We start from the raw sequence: 18,703 nt of genomic DNA on the forward strand, positions 1-18,703 counted from the left end.
ATGTTCATGAGGGCCTGTTCAATCTCAAAGTGTCAGAACCTTATCAGTTTCAGAGTAGCACTCCTCAGGCACTCTGGGCAGGTGGTTAAGAAATGCACTGAATAGTGAGTCGTCAAGCAACAACTCGCTGTCATACAACTTTGCATAAAACAAATCATGCATAACTGCGTATCTGTGCAGGCTCAGACAGCTCTTGACCTGTTTCAGACCTCAGAGTATGCATTATCCTGCTCTGGCCACTTCTCCTTTCAAAGTTAAAAAAAAAAAACAAAAAAACAAAAAAAAAAACACCCTTAGATGGAGTGTCCATTAGAGTGACATTTTTTGAAATGGGAGCGCACCAGTGCCCCGTGCCCTAACACCCAGCAAATCTTTCAGTCTTTCCTTCTTCTCCTCAAAAAGTTGAACATGTTCCTTGTTTCCTGTGAGTGTTATTGAGTTGTGAAGATCCACAATCTCGTTTTCCAAAACTTGTAATGAAATAATTTCCTTGGTAACATTGTAAGTGTACTGTTGACAGAATAATTTGATTTGAACCTTCCCATAGTCCCACCAGCTGCACAAGGAAAGGGGGGGGGGGGGGGGGGGGAATTTTTTTTTTTTTTGTCTAAAGGTCTCCCAAGAGAAAATAAAGGTGTCGTTGAAAAAATTATCCTCCAAGAGTGACGTATTAAAACACCATTAAGCACTTCTAGGCTTAAAAGGCTTAACACATACACTACAAGTAACTGCACAATGATCAGAGAAACCAGTTGGAAGAACGTTGCACGACTTTAAAATGTTGAGATGATCCTTATGAATATAAAATCTATCCAATCTAGCAAGGGAAATATAATTCCCTCTACTGTGGGACCAGGTGTATTGTCTGACACCTTGATGCATGGTTCTTCATGTGTCTTGCAGATCATGGGCATTAAATCAACTGGATAAGAGCATGCGGCTCTAAGTGATTCCTGTCCATCCTAGCATCCACAGTGCAATTAAAATCACCCCCCATGAACAAAAGAGGTTCAAAATTCAAATCTTTTAACATCAGTAACTTGGTGCATAAACATTAACAAAAAACACGGTGTTTTTTTCAAAACATGCCTTTACCATCAAAAGTCTACCCTTCACAAATTCCTGCACATGACAGGAGAGCGGAAGAGAGTCCTTAGAGAACAAAACTGCCACACCCCCACTTACGGAGGACCCATGACTGAAGAAAATTTGACCATTCCACTCTTTCCTCCAGTCTACTTCATTGGTTTGATCACTGTGTGTTTCCTGTATCATAACATTTATTCGTTTTAGATTGATAAAATTGATCAATGTCAACCTTTTCATTGCGTCTCTGGCACCGTTTAAAATTCAGAGTACCAACATTAAGTGTATTCACCATCAAAACGTTATATGGGTGAGGGGGGCGACGACTCCTCTCAAACTTTTTTCTGAAGCCTAGTCAGAAATTTTCGAAGGCGAGCAGCCTCCTTCACGGTGAAAGCATGCTCTCTAAACAAGCAGACGACATCATTGATAAACTGACGCCAATCAGAAAAATAATGCTCCACCTCAACATGACGCGGTCCTTTGGTCTCACATAAAAAGCGGCTTATTTCCTCAGCTTTATACTGGATTGGTACTTCACCGCCAGATGCACTGAGGTCTCCCAGCAAACTGTCTGACATGTAAGAGCACACCGAGCCATCATCACTATCATGATCGACACAAGCCTCACTGACTTTCTTCGTTTTACTAGGGTTGCAATCAACAGGCTCAACTTCTTTTCTTTTGAACGGAACCTTAAACCTATGCACCGTTTCTGCCATTCATAAATCAGAAGCATCTGCAATGTCATGCCCACTAACTGTTGTAGTGCAACTTAGAGCATCCAACTCTTTAGTGATCATGTCACTCACTGTTTTATTGACAACGTCGGGCTCTGCTAGATGAGAGTCGCCATCTGCGGCTCCAGGACTCTCTGTGGAGAGATCAATCAGTTCGGCTTCAGACCGGCCAGTGCCACACTCAGACTCCTCTTCCTCTTTGTGTGCCAGCGCATTCTCACCCGCGGGCAGGGAGTCCGGCGGGGGGGGCTGGTGGGGAAGCAGTTGCGGAGGGACCAGCTGTGGAGGTATCAGGCACATTTTGCTCAGCTGAGCCTTTAGGTGGCTGATCCGTGCTGCCTCATTGTTTTCGCGGGCAGTTGTGAACGATGTGACCCGACATCACAGTGAAAGCACTGCAATACAGTGTAGCAAAAACCACATATTCAAATCCCCTTACCTTAAACTTCATGATTAAGTCTAAGTCCTCCTCATCATCATTTTCCAGCACCATATACACCTGCCTCCTAAAGGAGACAACATGCCTCAAGAGCGGCGATTTACACCCCAGCGAAATCTTCCTTATAGAAGAGACCAGCCTGCCATACCGTTGTAGATTGAGAGTAATCAGTTTATCACTAATAAAAGGGGGGCATTGGAGATGATAATTTTTCTGGAGGGAGAACTAAGTGGAAGAACAGGTGTTAGCATGTCATTCAGAACTATACCTGCTGCAATTACCTCTCTAGCTTTCTCAACCATACCAAGAAAAACCACAATCGCATTATTCATGCGCAAGGCCGATTTAATATACTCATGGCCAACAACTTCACCAATAGCCAAACTACACTCTTCAACACTTGCAGAACACTGAACTTTTACACCATGTTGTCTTGTCAGGCTTTTGAACTCCATTGTTCCTGCGGCAGCCACGCTACCAGCCCAGGCTGGTTGCTGGCTCTGTGGGAGAGAAGAGCAATCTACACAAATAACATCAACAAAAAACAAAATCTACCACATCTGTAGAGTTTAATAACAACCAAAAAAAGCAAACAAGCCACCAAAACACATAAAAAGGACGTACAAAAGATAGAGAATTAAGAATAAGCCAAAGAGGCTTCTCTCACAACTTACAGGTCACTCCAACACTCACTCTGCACATGTGCAAGTGTGTGTGAGAGAGAGAGAGAGAGAGAGAGAGACAGAAAGTGTGTGTGTGTGTGTGTGTGTGTGTGTGTGTGTGTGAGAGAGAGAGAGAGACACACACACACACACACTTTTAAGCCACCTTTAATTACACCATTGTTCCATGTGTATGTTTTCTTTCACAAGAAATAAAACAATAAATAATGGAGAAAATAAAAAAGCCATTACTAGAAAATCATCAAATTCAATACATAAAAACACCTTTTCTGTTAAAACATTCTTGACACACACACTTATACATTAAAAGTTGAGAGTTCATGCACCATCCTCTTCAAGTGAACATAAAACCTGTCTCAAACCCCACAAATCTATAAAAGTGTCCAGGTTATTGGTTAGTCTGTAAAAAGCATACTCTACCTTAAGACGAGATGCAACCAAACCTTTCAGGCTCTGAACCACATCAGTCCATCCCAGGCCCAGCATCTGATTTTTTCTGGTCTTTCAGATTGCCAGTTTTGTGCTTCCAATTAAAAAAAATAATTAAAACCTGAGTCTGTCTTTTCCTGACTGTGTATTTTGGCCCAAAGACAAACAAAGGGACAGAAAATTTCTCCCCTAGGTGTTCCACCCACTCTTGCAATGTCTTAAATAGGCCCACTAGCCGAGGACAAAGAGACACCAAGTGTTCTAGGGCAGTGTTTCCCAACCACTGTGCCGTGGCACATTCGTGTGCCGTGAGAGATCATCAGGTGTACCGTGGGACATTATCCAATTTCACTTAATTGTTCCGAAAATTATTTATTTACTGCAAATAATTTGCCTTCGTTCGTCTATGCCAGCGACGTATAGTAACCGGCAGAACAATTAAATACTCTTCCAATAGATGGCAGCAGGTAGCTAATTAACCTGTGTATCTACTTGTTGCCATTCAAACAATAGAATTAGGAATGCTTCGGGTGTGACAGTGGTGATAGTGATAGCAGGGATGAGAGTTTTCCGCTTTTCGGAGGATTTCCGCTTTTTCTGAGTAAAAATCGACCTTTTTATATTATGCCAAATCCGTTGAGATTTTTTTTTAAATTTCATTTATTGAGGGGGGTTGGGGTATACTCAAGCGTAATTCATTCCTACGACAATGTTGCATGTTTACATTTTCGCTATCTTTAGTCTCGCTAAGTCTCGTGGTAGAATACGTGTTATCTACAATATAATTGGCCAAAAGATCGATGGCGAGAGCATGATAGCCAATCATAACAGTTCTTCCAAAAGAGAGGACTGACAAGCTTTTGTCTTTGGCCAAAAAGCTGAATTTGTCGTCGAAATGATCAAATGAAAATGAGAAGTGACTGTGAACTATAAATAACAGTATAAAGTGTATGTAGACATTATCCCATAAACTTGGCATTTGTTTGATTTAATACATTGAACATGTATATGATAGTCAGTAAATCTGAATTAATGCTGACAGTTTTGAAAACTTAAATATTTCAAAAGACTTCTTGAAGAAATCATATGCAACTAATGAAGACATAGGGAGAAAAGGTCAGTCACCCTAAGAAATTTTATTTAATATGAACAATTTGATAATAGAACTTAAGTTTAATGTGAATTTAGTTTGTCATTTTTGTTGATCGTAAATTATAACCATACCGTTGAATGTAGAATGTGATTTTATTTTGAATTCAAACAAACTCCTATTGATTTGAAACATTTTCATGTAAATATATTTAAAAAAAACAATTTATCTACTACAGCTCAGATTGCAGGAAAAGTGGTTTGTAAGGCCTTATTTTTCAAAATTTTCCTGGGTGAGTATCCCTCCCCTATTGGCTTTGTGTGTGTGTGTGTGTGTGTGTGTGTGTGTATATGCATATATATATGCATACACACACACACTTTTGTGATATTTTTGTTTGGTGGTGTGCTGTGGGATTTTTCAAATGTAAAATATGTGCCGTGGCTCAAGAAAGGTTGGGAAACACTGTTCTAGGGTTTCTTGTTGGTGACAGAAGGGACAGTCCTCCCCAGTGCTGGGATCCAGGTGAGCCCTGTGTCTGTTTGCGGGTATCGCTCCATGTATGATCCTCCACTGGAGGTCAGCCGTCTGTTTCTTGATGGGCGACTTGTACAGAATCCTCCAGCAGCCCTTAGAGGTGCATTCTGGAGCAAAAACCTGGGTCCACCTCGACTCCCTGACTCCAACCAAAGAGCGGAAGTTCAGTACCTTTACGCAGTTGTAATAGAGCTGCTTCTTCCCGCATGAGCTGAAATTGCCCAGCACCAGTGTTTTCAGGGACAGAAGCAGCCCTCTCTCCTCTCTTCAGTCGCAGGTCTGATGCTTAGTGCAGGAAAGATGTACTCGTGGTCCTCATGCCATAGGTCAACCAGGGTACGGTCCTGGGCGTACACCCTGAGGGTTACATACAGGGACTGCCAGACCTCGTTCACCATCTTCTTCAGCACCCTGGAAGACCTGATGCCGATAACTCCACCAAGCCTCTCTGGAGATGTTCTTATGAGGTGGCCCAGTTTGATGATACCAGCCTCAACGAACTTGATGCGGAGTGATGTGGAAGAAAGCATGCCAGACGTAAAAAAGTCATTGTATAAACAGCAGCTCCTCGAAGATCCACAAACCAGGTCTGAGGTCCGTGTGGTCTTGAACGTCCTCCACGCATCAAGCACCAAGTTGTAGAAAGGTGTTATTCCAGTCAGGTCAACTTCAGAGGTCTTTAGAAGAAACAGCTGTTTTTCCAGTCTTAGCCGGCCAGCCTTCTTCAGGAGCAGTTGAGCAGACGCCAGCCAGCAATAACTGCAGCCATAAACTAGCCTCTGCGCTGTTTGCAGTCTGAAGGCAGCAATTCTTGATGGAATGTCCATGAGGCCTTGTCCTCCCTCAGCTACAGGGAGATACAGAACTGGTGCCCTCAGCCAATGCTGACCTGACCAGAAGTTGTTCACCAGGAGCCACTGTATGGCCTTCACAAGGCCTGGTGGTGGCACTAAGACGATCAGTCTATGCCAAAGAGAAGAGGCAACTAGGTTATTGGCTATCAGAACTCTACCCCTGTAGGACAGCTGGGGAAGCAACCATTTCCATTTAGACAACTTGGCGCTCACATTCTCCAGCACTCCCTCCCAGTTCTGTTTTTGGAAGTCCTCTCCCCCCCCCCCCCCCCCCCCCAAGTACACTCCCAGAACTTTGATGCCTCTTTTTTCCCCCCACTTAAGTTTCCCAGGTAGATCAGGGAATCTCCTGGGCTCCACTGACCGATTAGACACGCTTCACATTTGTCCCAGTTAACTTTAGCAGAGGAGGTCTTTTCATACACAGTCAGGCTATCTCTCCGATCTTGTATAAAAACATTAACACTATCTGGGTCAATGACGGATAAGGATTTTCAACTTGCAAATTTTAAAATATAAAAAATATTAATTTCTATTGAGAATGTTCAAATATTTACAATGTCAGGTATGCATAAATCTATTTTTGATATTCATATTGGGCATTTTTAGTGTTTATGTACACGAATTGGCTACAACCTTAAAAAATGTCATGTGGTGTGACCGAGAATAACCTTAAAATTGTTTTATTTTCCAAAACATGGTTTGGATATTAATCTAAGTTCTGAGTAGTATGATGTGTATAGAAACAACCCATTGACATTTATTTTGACTTTTAATGCATATTATTTTCTTTTGATGTCCAATATGGCAGTCACCTGCTTGCATCTAATTAAAACAAGACTTTTCCTTATAAAATGTACAAAATGAAGAAAAAATACCTGAAGAACAACATCCACCCAAGTAAACTTTGTCAGTTATTAAAATTCCAGCCATAGAAGTGAAATGTCATTCTTATTTTGAGAAAATTACTGCTATTTTTGGTCGTGCCATATGATGCATGGTCGCACCAAATGACAGGAAATCCTCATATTGGCAAAACAAATAGCAATAAATTAGTAACAGATAAAGTGCAGGCAACATGTATGATTAAATCAAATTTTATTGCCTTTTAACACTCAGTGAAAATGAAAATTTAATCTTTTTTTCCATTTCATGTCTACTTCTTTTCACAACATTGTCATTTCAGTTTTCACTTTTTCTCATTCACAACAGCGCACAACAAGTCTACAACATGTGCAAAGTTTTTGTCTCCATTAGTTGATGTCACCCGCTCCCATTGTTCCCAGGAGGTAGTCTCACAGTTGTCTGTCTCCGGGCAGACGATTTCATCAAAGCAGCATTCGGGACACACACGATCCATACATGCTTTGTTTTTGGGGTCACACACAATCATTCCCACTAACTCCGAGGCACTGGTTGTCTTCAGCAGCCCTGTCTTCACTAGTTTGTTCGCCAACAGTCGGATGTTCTCATGTTCTGAACATGCACATGTATCTCGGCCCCGTAACTTTGGCTCTGTAATGTAAAAGGGCCTGTGTCGGGTAAACTGTCTGTAAGACATGGACAGGTGCTGTTCTACCTCTGTTTGATACTGTGTGTGGAGCTCTTTGAGAGGCTTTGTCAGGACTCTTCTTTGTACTCTTTGTTTATTTTTCGTGATTGTGTCTTTTTTCCCCAGGTAGAAGGCAACTGTTTTCATCTCTCAACAAAAACTGTATAACAGCTTGCTTTCTCTCAGCTGACAGTCTCTTCTGACCCTTTTGTTTGACCTTTCCACTTCTCACTTTCCTTTGCATTTCCATCATTCTCATCTCACACTTTCTAATTTTATTTTTCATTTTTTGCATTTCCATCAGCTTTTTCCTGAGATGCAAGACTTGCTTTTTAAGCATTATCTTCTCCCGCCGCAATTTTTTGCAAAGTTTCTGGCCTGACTTATCCCTTCTCTCATCTCTCACTGGTGTGGACACCACTGGTGGACTAAAATCGTCATTCAATATTGGGTCCACTAGATTCACATTTCCGGATGGGTCGGGAGCTACAACTACATTAAGGAGAGCTGGTGGAATGCTCTCCATAGATGGCGGGGTGAGGTCTAATACTGCTGGGTCAGAGTTGACCTGCTCCCTATGGCGTGCAGTCTTTATTTTGCTGGACAGTGGCATCTGATTGGAAAAAAAAACATTAAAAACAGTTAAAATATATAAATATATATAAAATAGGAAATATATGTTATCGCAGTGACAAGATCTCACTTTATGTTTTTTCTAATTATACTATGAAATATGAATTATAACTCGTTGTTCCTGAAATACACAAAAAATACTCAAAAATGGGAAAAACATTTTACAATCAATCCTTTGTTTGTATTAATCATGAAAATAACTTTTGAAGCACAATAAATGTAACTCTTCAATGTATACAAGTAATTGAAAGTATCCTGCAATAGTCGCACCACATGATATTGGTCGCACCAAATGATGTTTTCTAGATTCAGTGAAAATTTACAGACCTAGCATTAGCCACTGTAACGAAACTAGCTGGTTTCTGACAGAAGGTCACCTTGAACTATATTATCAAAATATACATTTGTAAATAAAACTTTATTATTAGTTTTCTTTTTGGGGTCATACCGCATGACATCCAAATACGGCAACAGCATCACAGCACTTAAAATCATTACTTTTAGAAATGTATGAAAGAGGGTTACAGACCTGCCTGTTGATTCCATGTGTCCTTTGCCTATTGATGAATGATGCAACTTCATGTCTTTCACTTGGATTTAAAATAAAAGTCCCAAAATGGTCATTTCTTGATGGTCGCACCACATGATATTTGGAAAAATAGACAGGCTCGGACATTATTTGTTTGTATATTATGGAGGAAATATATATTCAAGAAAGCTGAAATTTCATGTGGGACTACAAAACACTTCAGAAAATATGCCAAAAAAGACAATAAATTTGATTAGATTTAGAGTAATTTTTAAAAAGTTTAAAAATCAGCAGTTAAGGTTGGACGGTCGCACCACATGACTTTTTAACACTTTGAGGACAAAAAAATTGCATGCTAACTAATTATTTCTGAAAAAAAGATTTAGTTCCATGGAGGTCACATGTACTACATATGTGGTAAATTATTATGAAATTTCACTTTTTAACTGAAGAAATTGCAGTTGGATAAAAGATTAAAAAAAACAGGATAAAAAAAACCCTCCCCCCAATTCCAAAAGCCTGCAGGGTGGAGAAGAGAAAACCATGATCCACACGATCAAACACCTTTTCTTGATCAATGGATAAAATACCAACATTAACAGAAAATATAGGCGTCATGTCATTGACCCATCTGCATAAGCTGAGACAGCCACAGAGCGGTTCTGAGCCAGCTCAAGGGAGACCCAGGCCCTGTACCCTGCTCCTCAGCCTACACAGAAGAGGTTCAATGACAATACTGTAGAGCTGGCCTGAGATGGGGCAGCCCTGTCTGATTCCTCTTTTAACTGGCACAGGGCAGCTCAACCCTCCCCCCACCTTTACTAAACAGCAGGCTTCATTATACAATAGTTTGACCCAAGGATAAAAAAAGACCTCCCCCCAATTCCAAAAGCCTGCAGGGTGGAGAAGAGAAAACCATGATCCACACGATCAAACACCTTTTCTTGATCAATGAATAAAATACCAACATTAATATTGTACAAATTACAAACATCAAATATATCCTTTATTAAAAATAAGTTATCATACATTGACCTGTCTGGAGGCGGCACGGTGGTGTAGTGGTTAGCACTGTCACCTCACAGCAAGAAGGTCCAGGTTCGAGCCCCGTGGCCGGCGAGGGCCTTTCTGTGCGGAGTTTGCATGTTCTCCCTGTGTCTGTGTGGGTTTCCTCCGGGTGCTCCGGTTTCCCCCACAGTCCAAAGACATGCAGATTGGGTTAACTGGTGACTCTAAATTGACCGTAGGTGTGAATGAGAGTGTGAATGGTTGTCTATTGCCGCTTTTCCACTACAAACGCGGCTGAGTCGGGCTGAGCCGTGCTGAGTTGAGCTGAGCGGGGCTGTTGGAGTTGCATTTCGACTACAACTGCGCTGAACCGTGCTGGCTGGAAGTGGGTGGACACATTGGGTGGAGTTAGCGAAAGTGGGTGGACGTCACGTGATGTCGTTAAGCAGCGCAAACAGTGACATCAGTGAGCTTTTAAGCGGTAGTCTCACGACCCGAATAGTAAACAATAAACATGGAGTCGTTAGTGTTGCTGGTCTTGGTGCTGTGGCTTGTTGTCACCGACAACGCCAACAGATACTGGCAAGAGCGTATAGATGAGGCGAGGCGCATAAGGCTTCAGAAATTCTCGTAATTCGTAATTCTTCTTCTTCCGGGTTTACGGTGTTTACAGATCCCAGCGTGCTCGCGGGGCGTGTGTGGGCATGTGAGGACACTCCTCCTCACCAATCAGTGCACAGGGGAGTGTCTGCTCATGCCCCCAGCCTCACTCGGCTCAATTTGGCTCGCTTCAGCCCTACTCCAAAACGGTGTGAGTTTTAGGGGCTAAGCAGGGCTGAAGCGAGCCGAGTCGTGCTGTTCTTTGGTAGTCGAAACGCGAGCCGTGTCGGGCTGAAGTGAGCTGAAGCGAGCTGAAAGAGGGTAGTGGAAAAGGGCCATATGTGTCAGCCCTGTGATGACCTGGCGACTTGTCCAGGGTGTACCTCGCCTTTTGCCCGTAGTCAGCTGGGATAGGCTCCAGCTTGTCTGTAGCCCTGTAGAACAGGATAAAGTGGCTAGAGATGATGAGATGGCCTGTCTGGAATACAATAAGACTGTTCTGCACCAATAAATAAATCAATAAAATGTTTAATCTATTTGAGAAAACCTTGAAGAGGATCTTATAGTCTGTACATAAAAGAGCTACAGGTCTCCAGTTCTTTAAAAAAGCTAGGTCTCCCTTCTTGGGCAGCAGTGAAAGAACTGCTCACCTACAGGAAGCCGGAAGGCTCCCTTTTTTAAAACACACTTTAAAAATGGCCAAAAGGTTTTGGCCAGTATTGTCCAGAAGTGTTTAAAAAAAGTCCGAAGGAAGACCATCTAGTCCCGGAGCCTTGCCTGGTACCATCTGGGACACCGCAGAAGTCAGTTCATCTAAAACGATTCCTGCGTTCAGTGTGTTCTGGTCTTCTAAGCTCAGTTGAGGAAGCCCTTGCAATAGCTCTGCAGCACAGTCCATGTCACAGCTGCCCGTGCTGAATAGAACTGTATAAAACTCCACTGCGAGCTTCCTCATCTTGGCTGGGTCTGTAGTGATGTTTCCATCAGAACGACGAAGACAGACCATCTGTTTCCTCTGAACAGCAGATTTCTCCAAATTAAAAAAGAAAGAAGTTGGTGCATCCATGTCTTGGAGTCTAGTAAAACGTGCTTGGACTAGTGTTCCTTTAGCTCTGTCCTGCAGAAGGGAGTGGAGTTCCTGCCTTTTAAAAATTAACCCATCATTTTTTTGTTGATCAGCTTGTGAGGTAAAAAATTTTTTTTCTAAGTCTCATTTCCTCTTCCAGTTTCTGGACAGTTCTCTGGATCTTGGCTGTGGAATTGGAAAAATACTGTTGGCAAAACACTAATTTGGTCCTTTCCTACCTCCCACCACTTAATGAGTGAAGGAAAAGTTTCCTTCCTGGATCTCCAATAGATCCAAAATTATTTAAAATTTTTACAAAAATTAAGATCATGCAATAACTTAACATTAAAATGCCAAAAGGACTTTGGTTTTTCTGTGGGAGATAAAAAAAAAAGCTCCATTAAAACTAAGTGATGGTCTGTAAAAACAACAGGGGAGATTTGGCAGTCAATAACTCTTGAAGTAAAAGGTGCAGAAATATAAAATCTATCCAACCTTGCTGCACAGACTCTACCATCAAGTATTTTCACCTATGTGTATTGTCGGACTGAAGAGTGCTTCATCCTCCACACATCAACCAGATCAGTTCTCTTTAAAAAGTGAGATAAAATGGACGAGGAGCGAATATGTGGTTCCTCTCCAGTCCTATCTAATGTAAAGTCTATGCAGCAGTTCCAATCTCCCTCCATTAAAACACACTCCCCTGGATCATTAAAACTCCTCCTCACATTCAGAGCCTTGGCTTGGTGCATAAACATTAATAAAACTAAGAGTAAAATCCTGTATTTTAACCTTTACCATAAGAACTCTACCTTTCACCAACTCTGTACTGGACACGATGTTTATATCTAAAACAGGAGAGAATTTTAAAAAAAATTGCAACTCCTGCACTAAAATTTGTCCCATGACTAAGAACATATTGTCCATTCCACCATAAATCCCAGGCTATTTTATTCGACTCATCACTGTGTTTCCTGTAATAAAATAATATCCAGTTTTTTCTGTCTAATTACTTCAGATAATAAAACTTTGTTCATCTCTTCCCCATTTATATTTAAAGACATGACACTTAACCCCTGCATATTGAAAGATAAAAAGACAGAAACGTAAAAGAGACAGATAAAAAGAACCAGTAGAGATAAAACACCCAGTGCTGTGAGGTCATTAAAAACTTTTATTTTCTAGTTTTCATTTTCTTAATCATTCTACTTTTGGACTCTTTTAACCCTTTCCTCAGACCAGTAACGTGCTTTTTAAACTGATAACGTTTTTTTTTCCATCTAGTAAATCCATTCCAACAACTCTTTGAAGTGTGGTAACTGACCTAATAAACTTTTCAATATTGGGGAAATAATCTTTAACCTCCTAGGGCTTAGCGGTCACATGCATGGACAGCACTTTATGGAAATTCGGACCAAGAATCCACATATGTGGACATACTTTTTCTCTAAAAGTACATCTTATCAAAAGATGATGCTTAGTTTTTATTCTAATCAGGTTCTAATAAGCCCAAATAGCAAAGAGAAATAAAAAATGCAAGTAAAAAAAAAACAGCTTGGGCCTTAGGAGGTTAACATTTGCTTTTTTTTCCCCAAAGGTTTCATCCAAAAAACTATTGATTTCCTCGAGTGAATAGGAGGTCCTCGCTTTGGGAAATACTGTCTGTTCTAGAAACAGAGACAGAGTCACAGTCCATGTCAGTCATATCGTCACCATAACAGCGGTCCAGCTTCGTCACCTCTTCTGTCTCACTGTCAGGTCTGACAGCCTCCTGTAAGACCGGAGACTTCGTGTTCTGCTCAGACCCTCCCACACCAACCTCTCCTGGCTCCACCCTGCTCTGTTCAGCCTCCATCAACTCTGCTAAAAACCTACTTCCAGTCTCCATAGCTCCAGGTGCAGAGCTGCTCGACTCAACCTGAGCAGGTAGAGCAGATTCAGATGGCGTTAGCCAACACTGTTCACCTCCCCGCTGTCAGTCACATTAGTCGCTCTATTGCCCCCTCCCCACCATCAGTCACAACAGCTTTACTGCTGTTCATCTCCATACTGTCAGTCACTTTGCTGCCCTCCTCCACACCGTCAGTCACAACATCCACACCACTGTTCACTTCCCTACCATCAACCACCCCGCAGACCCCCTCCCCACCATCAGTCACACCAACCACCCTGCTGACCCCCTCCCCACCGTCAGTTACACTAACCACCCCACTGTCCCCTTCCACACGGTCAGTCTCCCCACTCCCAGTCACGTTCCTTCCCCTGTCCTCACTGTCTGTGAGGACACACAACCCGCTTGTGTCCCACATCCCCACACTCAAAGCATTTCATGCTCCCCGAATTCGCATAAACCATGTAAAAACCTTCCTCGTGTTTAACACGGAAGGAAACTTCCAGTGTTTGAGTCGGGGAGTCCAGAAACATAAGCACTTGTCTCCGGAGAGACTGAACGTGTTTTAATTTATCGCTCCTACAGCCTCTGCTGGGATACCCGAACACCTGGGGCTCCCAGTCCATCCGCCTTGTCGTGGTGCAGAGGCCTGAATGTACCAATTTCCTAGTCCTGGGGTAGGTGCAACGTCCCTACTCTGTAACCTTGAATGAGTGGGTGGAAATTGGGTAGTCGCTAAAGGATGGACACAACACCACCCTCCTGTCAGTGGGATAGAAAAGGACGAGGTTTGGCTTCAGGTCAGCGACCTGTCCCTGTAAAAATCAACTGCTACGAAAACAGTTAGGAGGAAAGCAGCTTTGAAGCAACCAGGGCAACAGTCGTCTCCGGACGGAGACAGAAGGATGGACACCAGTGAAAGCCTCACAGAGGAAGCTAGTGCCCCGAGGACCAGAGTCCTGTCTGCAAAATCAACTACACGTATTGGATACTGGAATGTGAGAACACTCTACCAGGCACCCAAACTAGCACAGGTCATGAAGGAAATGGAAGAATACAATATTAACATACTAGGCCTTAGTGAGGTCCGTTGGACAGAATCAGGCAAGTTTGTATCAGACAACAAAACTATATTATTCTCAGGCCGACAAGATGGAATCCACTGGGATGGAGTAGCTCTTATACTGGACAAGCCAGCCAGTAATGCACTTGAGGAATGGTCACCCATAAATGAGCATCTCTTGACTGCAAGATTCATAACTAACCATGCAAAGGTCACCATAGTGCAGTGCTATGCTCCAACAAATGAACATGAGGATACCCACAAAGATACACACTACCAGCAGCTCCAAGATCTGGTTGACAGGACCCCTCGCCATGACATCCTTATTGTCATGGGAGACATGAACGCACAGACTGAAGGAAGTAGAGAGGGTTTTGAGCATACCCTGGGCCCGCACGCTTTCAGCAACCGTACAGACAACGGGAATAGACTTATACAGTTCTGCTCAATGAACAATATGAAGATTGGCTCATCACTTTTTGAGCACAAGGACATCTACAAGGTAACATGGTTATCAAATAACCACACAACTAGGACACAGATCTACCATATCGCCATTGGTCCAAGATGGAGGACCCCATGTTTACAAGATGTCCGTGTATACAGAGGAGCGGATGTCGGCAGCGACCACTACCTCTCTATTACCAAAATAAAGATCAAACTAAAGAGGCAAAAAAAGAAGGCATCTCTACCCAAGAGGTTTGACACCAGCAAATTGAAAGATCCTGCTACAGGAGTGCAGTTTGAGGCCTCCCTGAGAAACCGGTTCTCTGCTCTAGCAGACCCGCCTCCAGGGTCAACAGTATGGTGGGATGAGCTGAAGGAAGCAATGACTGCAGCGGGGGAAGAAGTCTTGGGCTACAAGAAGTCCCTCCGAGAAGCTTGGATCAGCGATCACACCTGGAAACTAATCAGTGAAAGGAAAACCCTCCACCAGAGGAGATAACAACAACAAACAAGTCTGTCCACCATGAGTACATGGAGAAGAACAGAGAAGTGAAGCACAGTGCCCAGAGAGATAGACAGGCATGGATGGAGAGACAGGCAGAGGAAGCAGCAGCCCAGAATGATATGCGAACTGTATACCAGATAGCCAAGAAGATCACTGGCAGCTCCAAAGCCCACTCAGGCCCAGTCAAGGTGAAGGACGGGACCCTATTGTCGAAGGGAGAGGACAAACTTGCCAGATGGGCACAACACTTCAAGGAAGTCCTCAACCGTCCAGACCTTACTTCACCACCACCAGTTTTCGATGAACCGTCGCACCCACTACCCATTGACACCGGTGACTTTACAGAAACTGAAGTCCAGGAAGCCATCAAGACCCTGAAGTACAACAACTCACCAAGCATGGATGGCATTACTGCTGAGATGCTGAAAGCCGGGGGTGACTGCACTGTCCAATGGATGTGTCATCTCTGCAACCAGGCCTAGAACTCAGGAGAAGTACCGGAGGACTGGAAGAACGGAGCAGGAGTGTGCATTCCCAAGAAAGGCAACCTCACAGAATGCGACAACTGGAGGGGAGTGACACTTCTCTCCATACCGGGGAAGGTGTATGCTACATGCATCTTGAACCGCATGAGAGATGCGCTAGACCAGGTCCTCCGGGAGCAACAAGCTGGATTCTGCCCAAAGCAATCTTATGCAGAGCAGATATTCACTCTACGGCAAATCATCGAGAAACGTACAGAACTACAAACACCACTGGCCATTAGTTTTATTGACTTCACCAAGGCTTTCGATAGCATCCATAGGCCCTCACTATGGAACATTATGCACTCATATGGAGTTCCAAGTAGACTCACCTCTGCAATCAAGCAAATATATGCGGACTCAAAAAGTGTTGTGTTCGGATGGGCGAGGGATACAGCGGGTAGTTTGACATTGTAAGTGGTGTCCACCAAGGATGCATCCTGTCACCAATCCTTTTTGCCATAGCTATCAACTGGGTACTTGGGAAGGCAACAAAGGAGAGGGGGATACAGTGAGTACAGGAAACAAAACTAGCAGACCTTGACTTTGCTGACGACATTGCTGCACTGGCTGACTGTACATGAGACCTCCAACCCCTAGTGAATGGCATAGGCTCAAATGCAAGCAGCAATGGACTCAGCATCAGTGCCAAAAAGACAAAGAACATGCTGGTAGGGACACACCCTCCACCAACAAGTGTGATCATTGACCAGAACAAAGTGGAAGTGGTGGAGAACTTTACCTACCTAGGGAGCTCCATCAACAACAGAGGTGACATGGATAAAGAACTGGACTGCAGAACAGGAAAGGCCTCAGCTGCTTTCAACCAGCTTGGCAAGATCTGGGCTAGTAAGAAACTTTCCCTCAAGACAAAGCTGCGGTTTTACAACAGCAATGTTCTCTCCACTCTCTTGTACGGTTGTGAAACCTGGCACATAAAAACAAGTCAAGAAAAGAGACTGGATGGCTTTGATAGTAAATGTATGCAGAAGATCCTGGGCATCAGATGGGATGATTTCATTACCAACAGGGAGATAAGAGCCAGAACCAACCAGCAACAAGTGTCTGCAACAATATGTAAACGGCGTCTGAGTTGGCTAGGCCATGCTACAAGGCTCGTGCCAGACAGACTGGCAAACCAAGTTCTGCAGTGGAACCCACAGGGGAAGAGACACAGAGGTCACCCTAGGATGAACTACAGACAGATGATTGAGAGGGACCTCCAAGCAGTCAACATGAGTTGGAAGAATGTAAGGAGGATGGCTGCTGACCAAGCCTGCTGGGCCAACCTAACTGCCTCATGTGTCGGACGACACGGGAGCCCCTAAGTCTAAGTAAGTAAGACAGCCTAAATTTACTGTCCGGAATCCGCTCGCGAATTTCCCGAAGCACTTGAGTTCTTCTGTCCAGCGCTTCATTGGGAATAAACGGAAGGACTCCAGACACAGTGACCCGGACAGAGGGCTCCACCAGCGGGGAAACTTGTATAAACTCATCATTAATGTATATATTGTTCTCTATGAGCTGATTAACAAGCTCCTGGTGCTTCAAAAACACCACCACCGCTTTATTCATGCGGGAGGCGCACACGATGTTACCATAACCCACCTGTGTTCCGACCGCGAGCAACACCTGCTCTACCGGAACCGTGGGTTGTGATACCACCCTTACTCCATGCTTCAAGGACAGGGGTGACGTCCCGGAGGATGCCATCCCCGCCAAACAAACAAAACACTAAAACACCACTACTAACAACTACAAAATACTCAGAAATTAGTAAACACAAGAAAAAAAAGAGAAAAGTTTAGATAGGAAAATCGCAAACTCTCAGCTAACGCTCACCACACCCTCCACCAGCAAACTCCCAGCATGCAGTGCAGAGAGAGTGAGTGAGAGTGTGTGAGAGAGAGTGTGTGTGTGTGTGTGTGAGAGATTATACAGAGATGAATGAGCATGTATTTTGTAAGCAGGAAGTAAAGTGAAGAAGAAGAGACATCCAGCAGGCGCGCGCTCTGACAGTCAGGGCCGATAGAGTGAGATGACAGGACTAGTGCTGACATGACCATTAAACCGGATAGTGAACTCGTTCGATAGATAGACTCGTTTTACCACAGTGTTTCAGCTCAGTCACATCCCCCAGCTTTAGTGAACACGTCCAGGAGCACTTCACTTTCTCTACTCACCGATAGTCGATATGTAGGTTGAATTAAAGTTATCCTCGGCGAAACGGATGATCAGACATGTTTTTCCCACCCCGCTGTCACCAATCAGCAGTAATTTAAACAGGAAGTCGTATTTCTTTGCCATAGTTCTTTGTCCAGATTATTTGTGAAGTTTAAACTTTTTTCGGTTCTTCTCTTTTCTCACTCAACACACGCAAGTCAAATGATTAACGTCAGATTAAGGTCCATTTGGTGTTTAGTGTCGTGTCCTTTATTATTATTTTTTTTTTTTAAGAAACGGAAAAAGTCGCCGGTAAATTCCGTTTCTCTTCGTTACTCCTGTTCCTCCAGCTAAAACTTTACATTAAACGAAAGAGAAAATCACGGACTCGCTGCCTGTTCCACTTTTCCTTTAGTTATTGTCAGGATTCCTCGGCATTTCGCCAGTTTTTCTTCAGCTGAAGGCCATATCCATCCACACACGTAGAATGGCAACGTTTTTCTCTCGAAACTTTTCCTTTACCGAGTTCCCGGAGGCTTACGTAGGAAGGGAGAGGCGCGCGCTCCATTAGAGGGAGTGAAAGAGCACAGAGCGGACTGTGAAAGAATGCACCAGCAGGGGTCGCCATTTCCTCACAGAGCAACCGTTAGAACGAATGAATCACCCAAACGAACCGAAACTGAGCTGATTAGTGATTCGTTCGCTTGACGGTCAGCAAGCACGCTACAGACCAACCACTTTCCCAGGTCGAGTTGCCAACAACGGGGTGCCACGGTGGTGTAGTGTTTAGCACTATCGTCTCACAGCAAGAAGGTTCTGGGTTCGAGCCCAGGAGCCAGCGGGGGCCTTTCTGTGTGGATTTTG

General features: G+C 43.6%; 1 protein-coding gene and 1 long non-coding RNA gene across 3 annotated transcripts in view; both read right to left on the minus strand.

Moving 5' to 3' along the window:
- rab13 (RAB13, member RAS oncogene family) overlaps positions 1-18,422 on the minus strand; it is a 67,908-nt gene extending 49,486 nt beyond the window's left edge. The window contains exon 1 of one of the 2 annotated variants that reach the window (XM_060921439.1): positions 17,860-18,422. In XM_060921439.1, coding sequence (XP_060777422.1) covers positions 17,860-17,983 — 124 coding nt within the window. In that variant the 5' untranslated portion in view covers positions 17,984-18,422. Of the gene's footprint in view, positions 1-2,939; positions 2,983-17,859 lie in introns of those variants that run through there. The other variant, XM_060921440.1, reaches the window with a different exon arrangement.
- Positions 6,940-13,338, minus strand: LOC132886591 (uncharacterized). Its single transcript, XR_009654713.1, has 2 exons — positions 8,573-13,338; positions 6,940-8,023 (listed from the first exon to the last, which is right to left on the minus strand). It is a non-coding gene; the product is annotated as an uncharacterized LOC132886591 (long non-coding RNA).
- Positions 18,423-18,703: the final 281 nt, after the last annotated feature.

Source organism: Neoarius graeffei, chromosome 5 (assembly GCF_027579695.1).
Source record: "Neoarius graeffei isolate fNeoGra1 chromosome 5, fNeoGra1.pri, whole genome shotgun sequence".
NCBI lineage: Eukaryota > Metazoa > Chordata > Actinopteri > Siluriformes > Ariidae > Neoarius > Neoarius graeffei.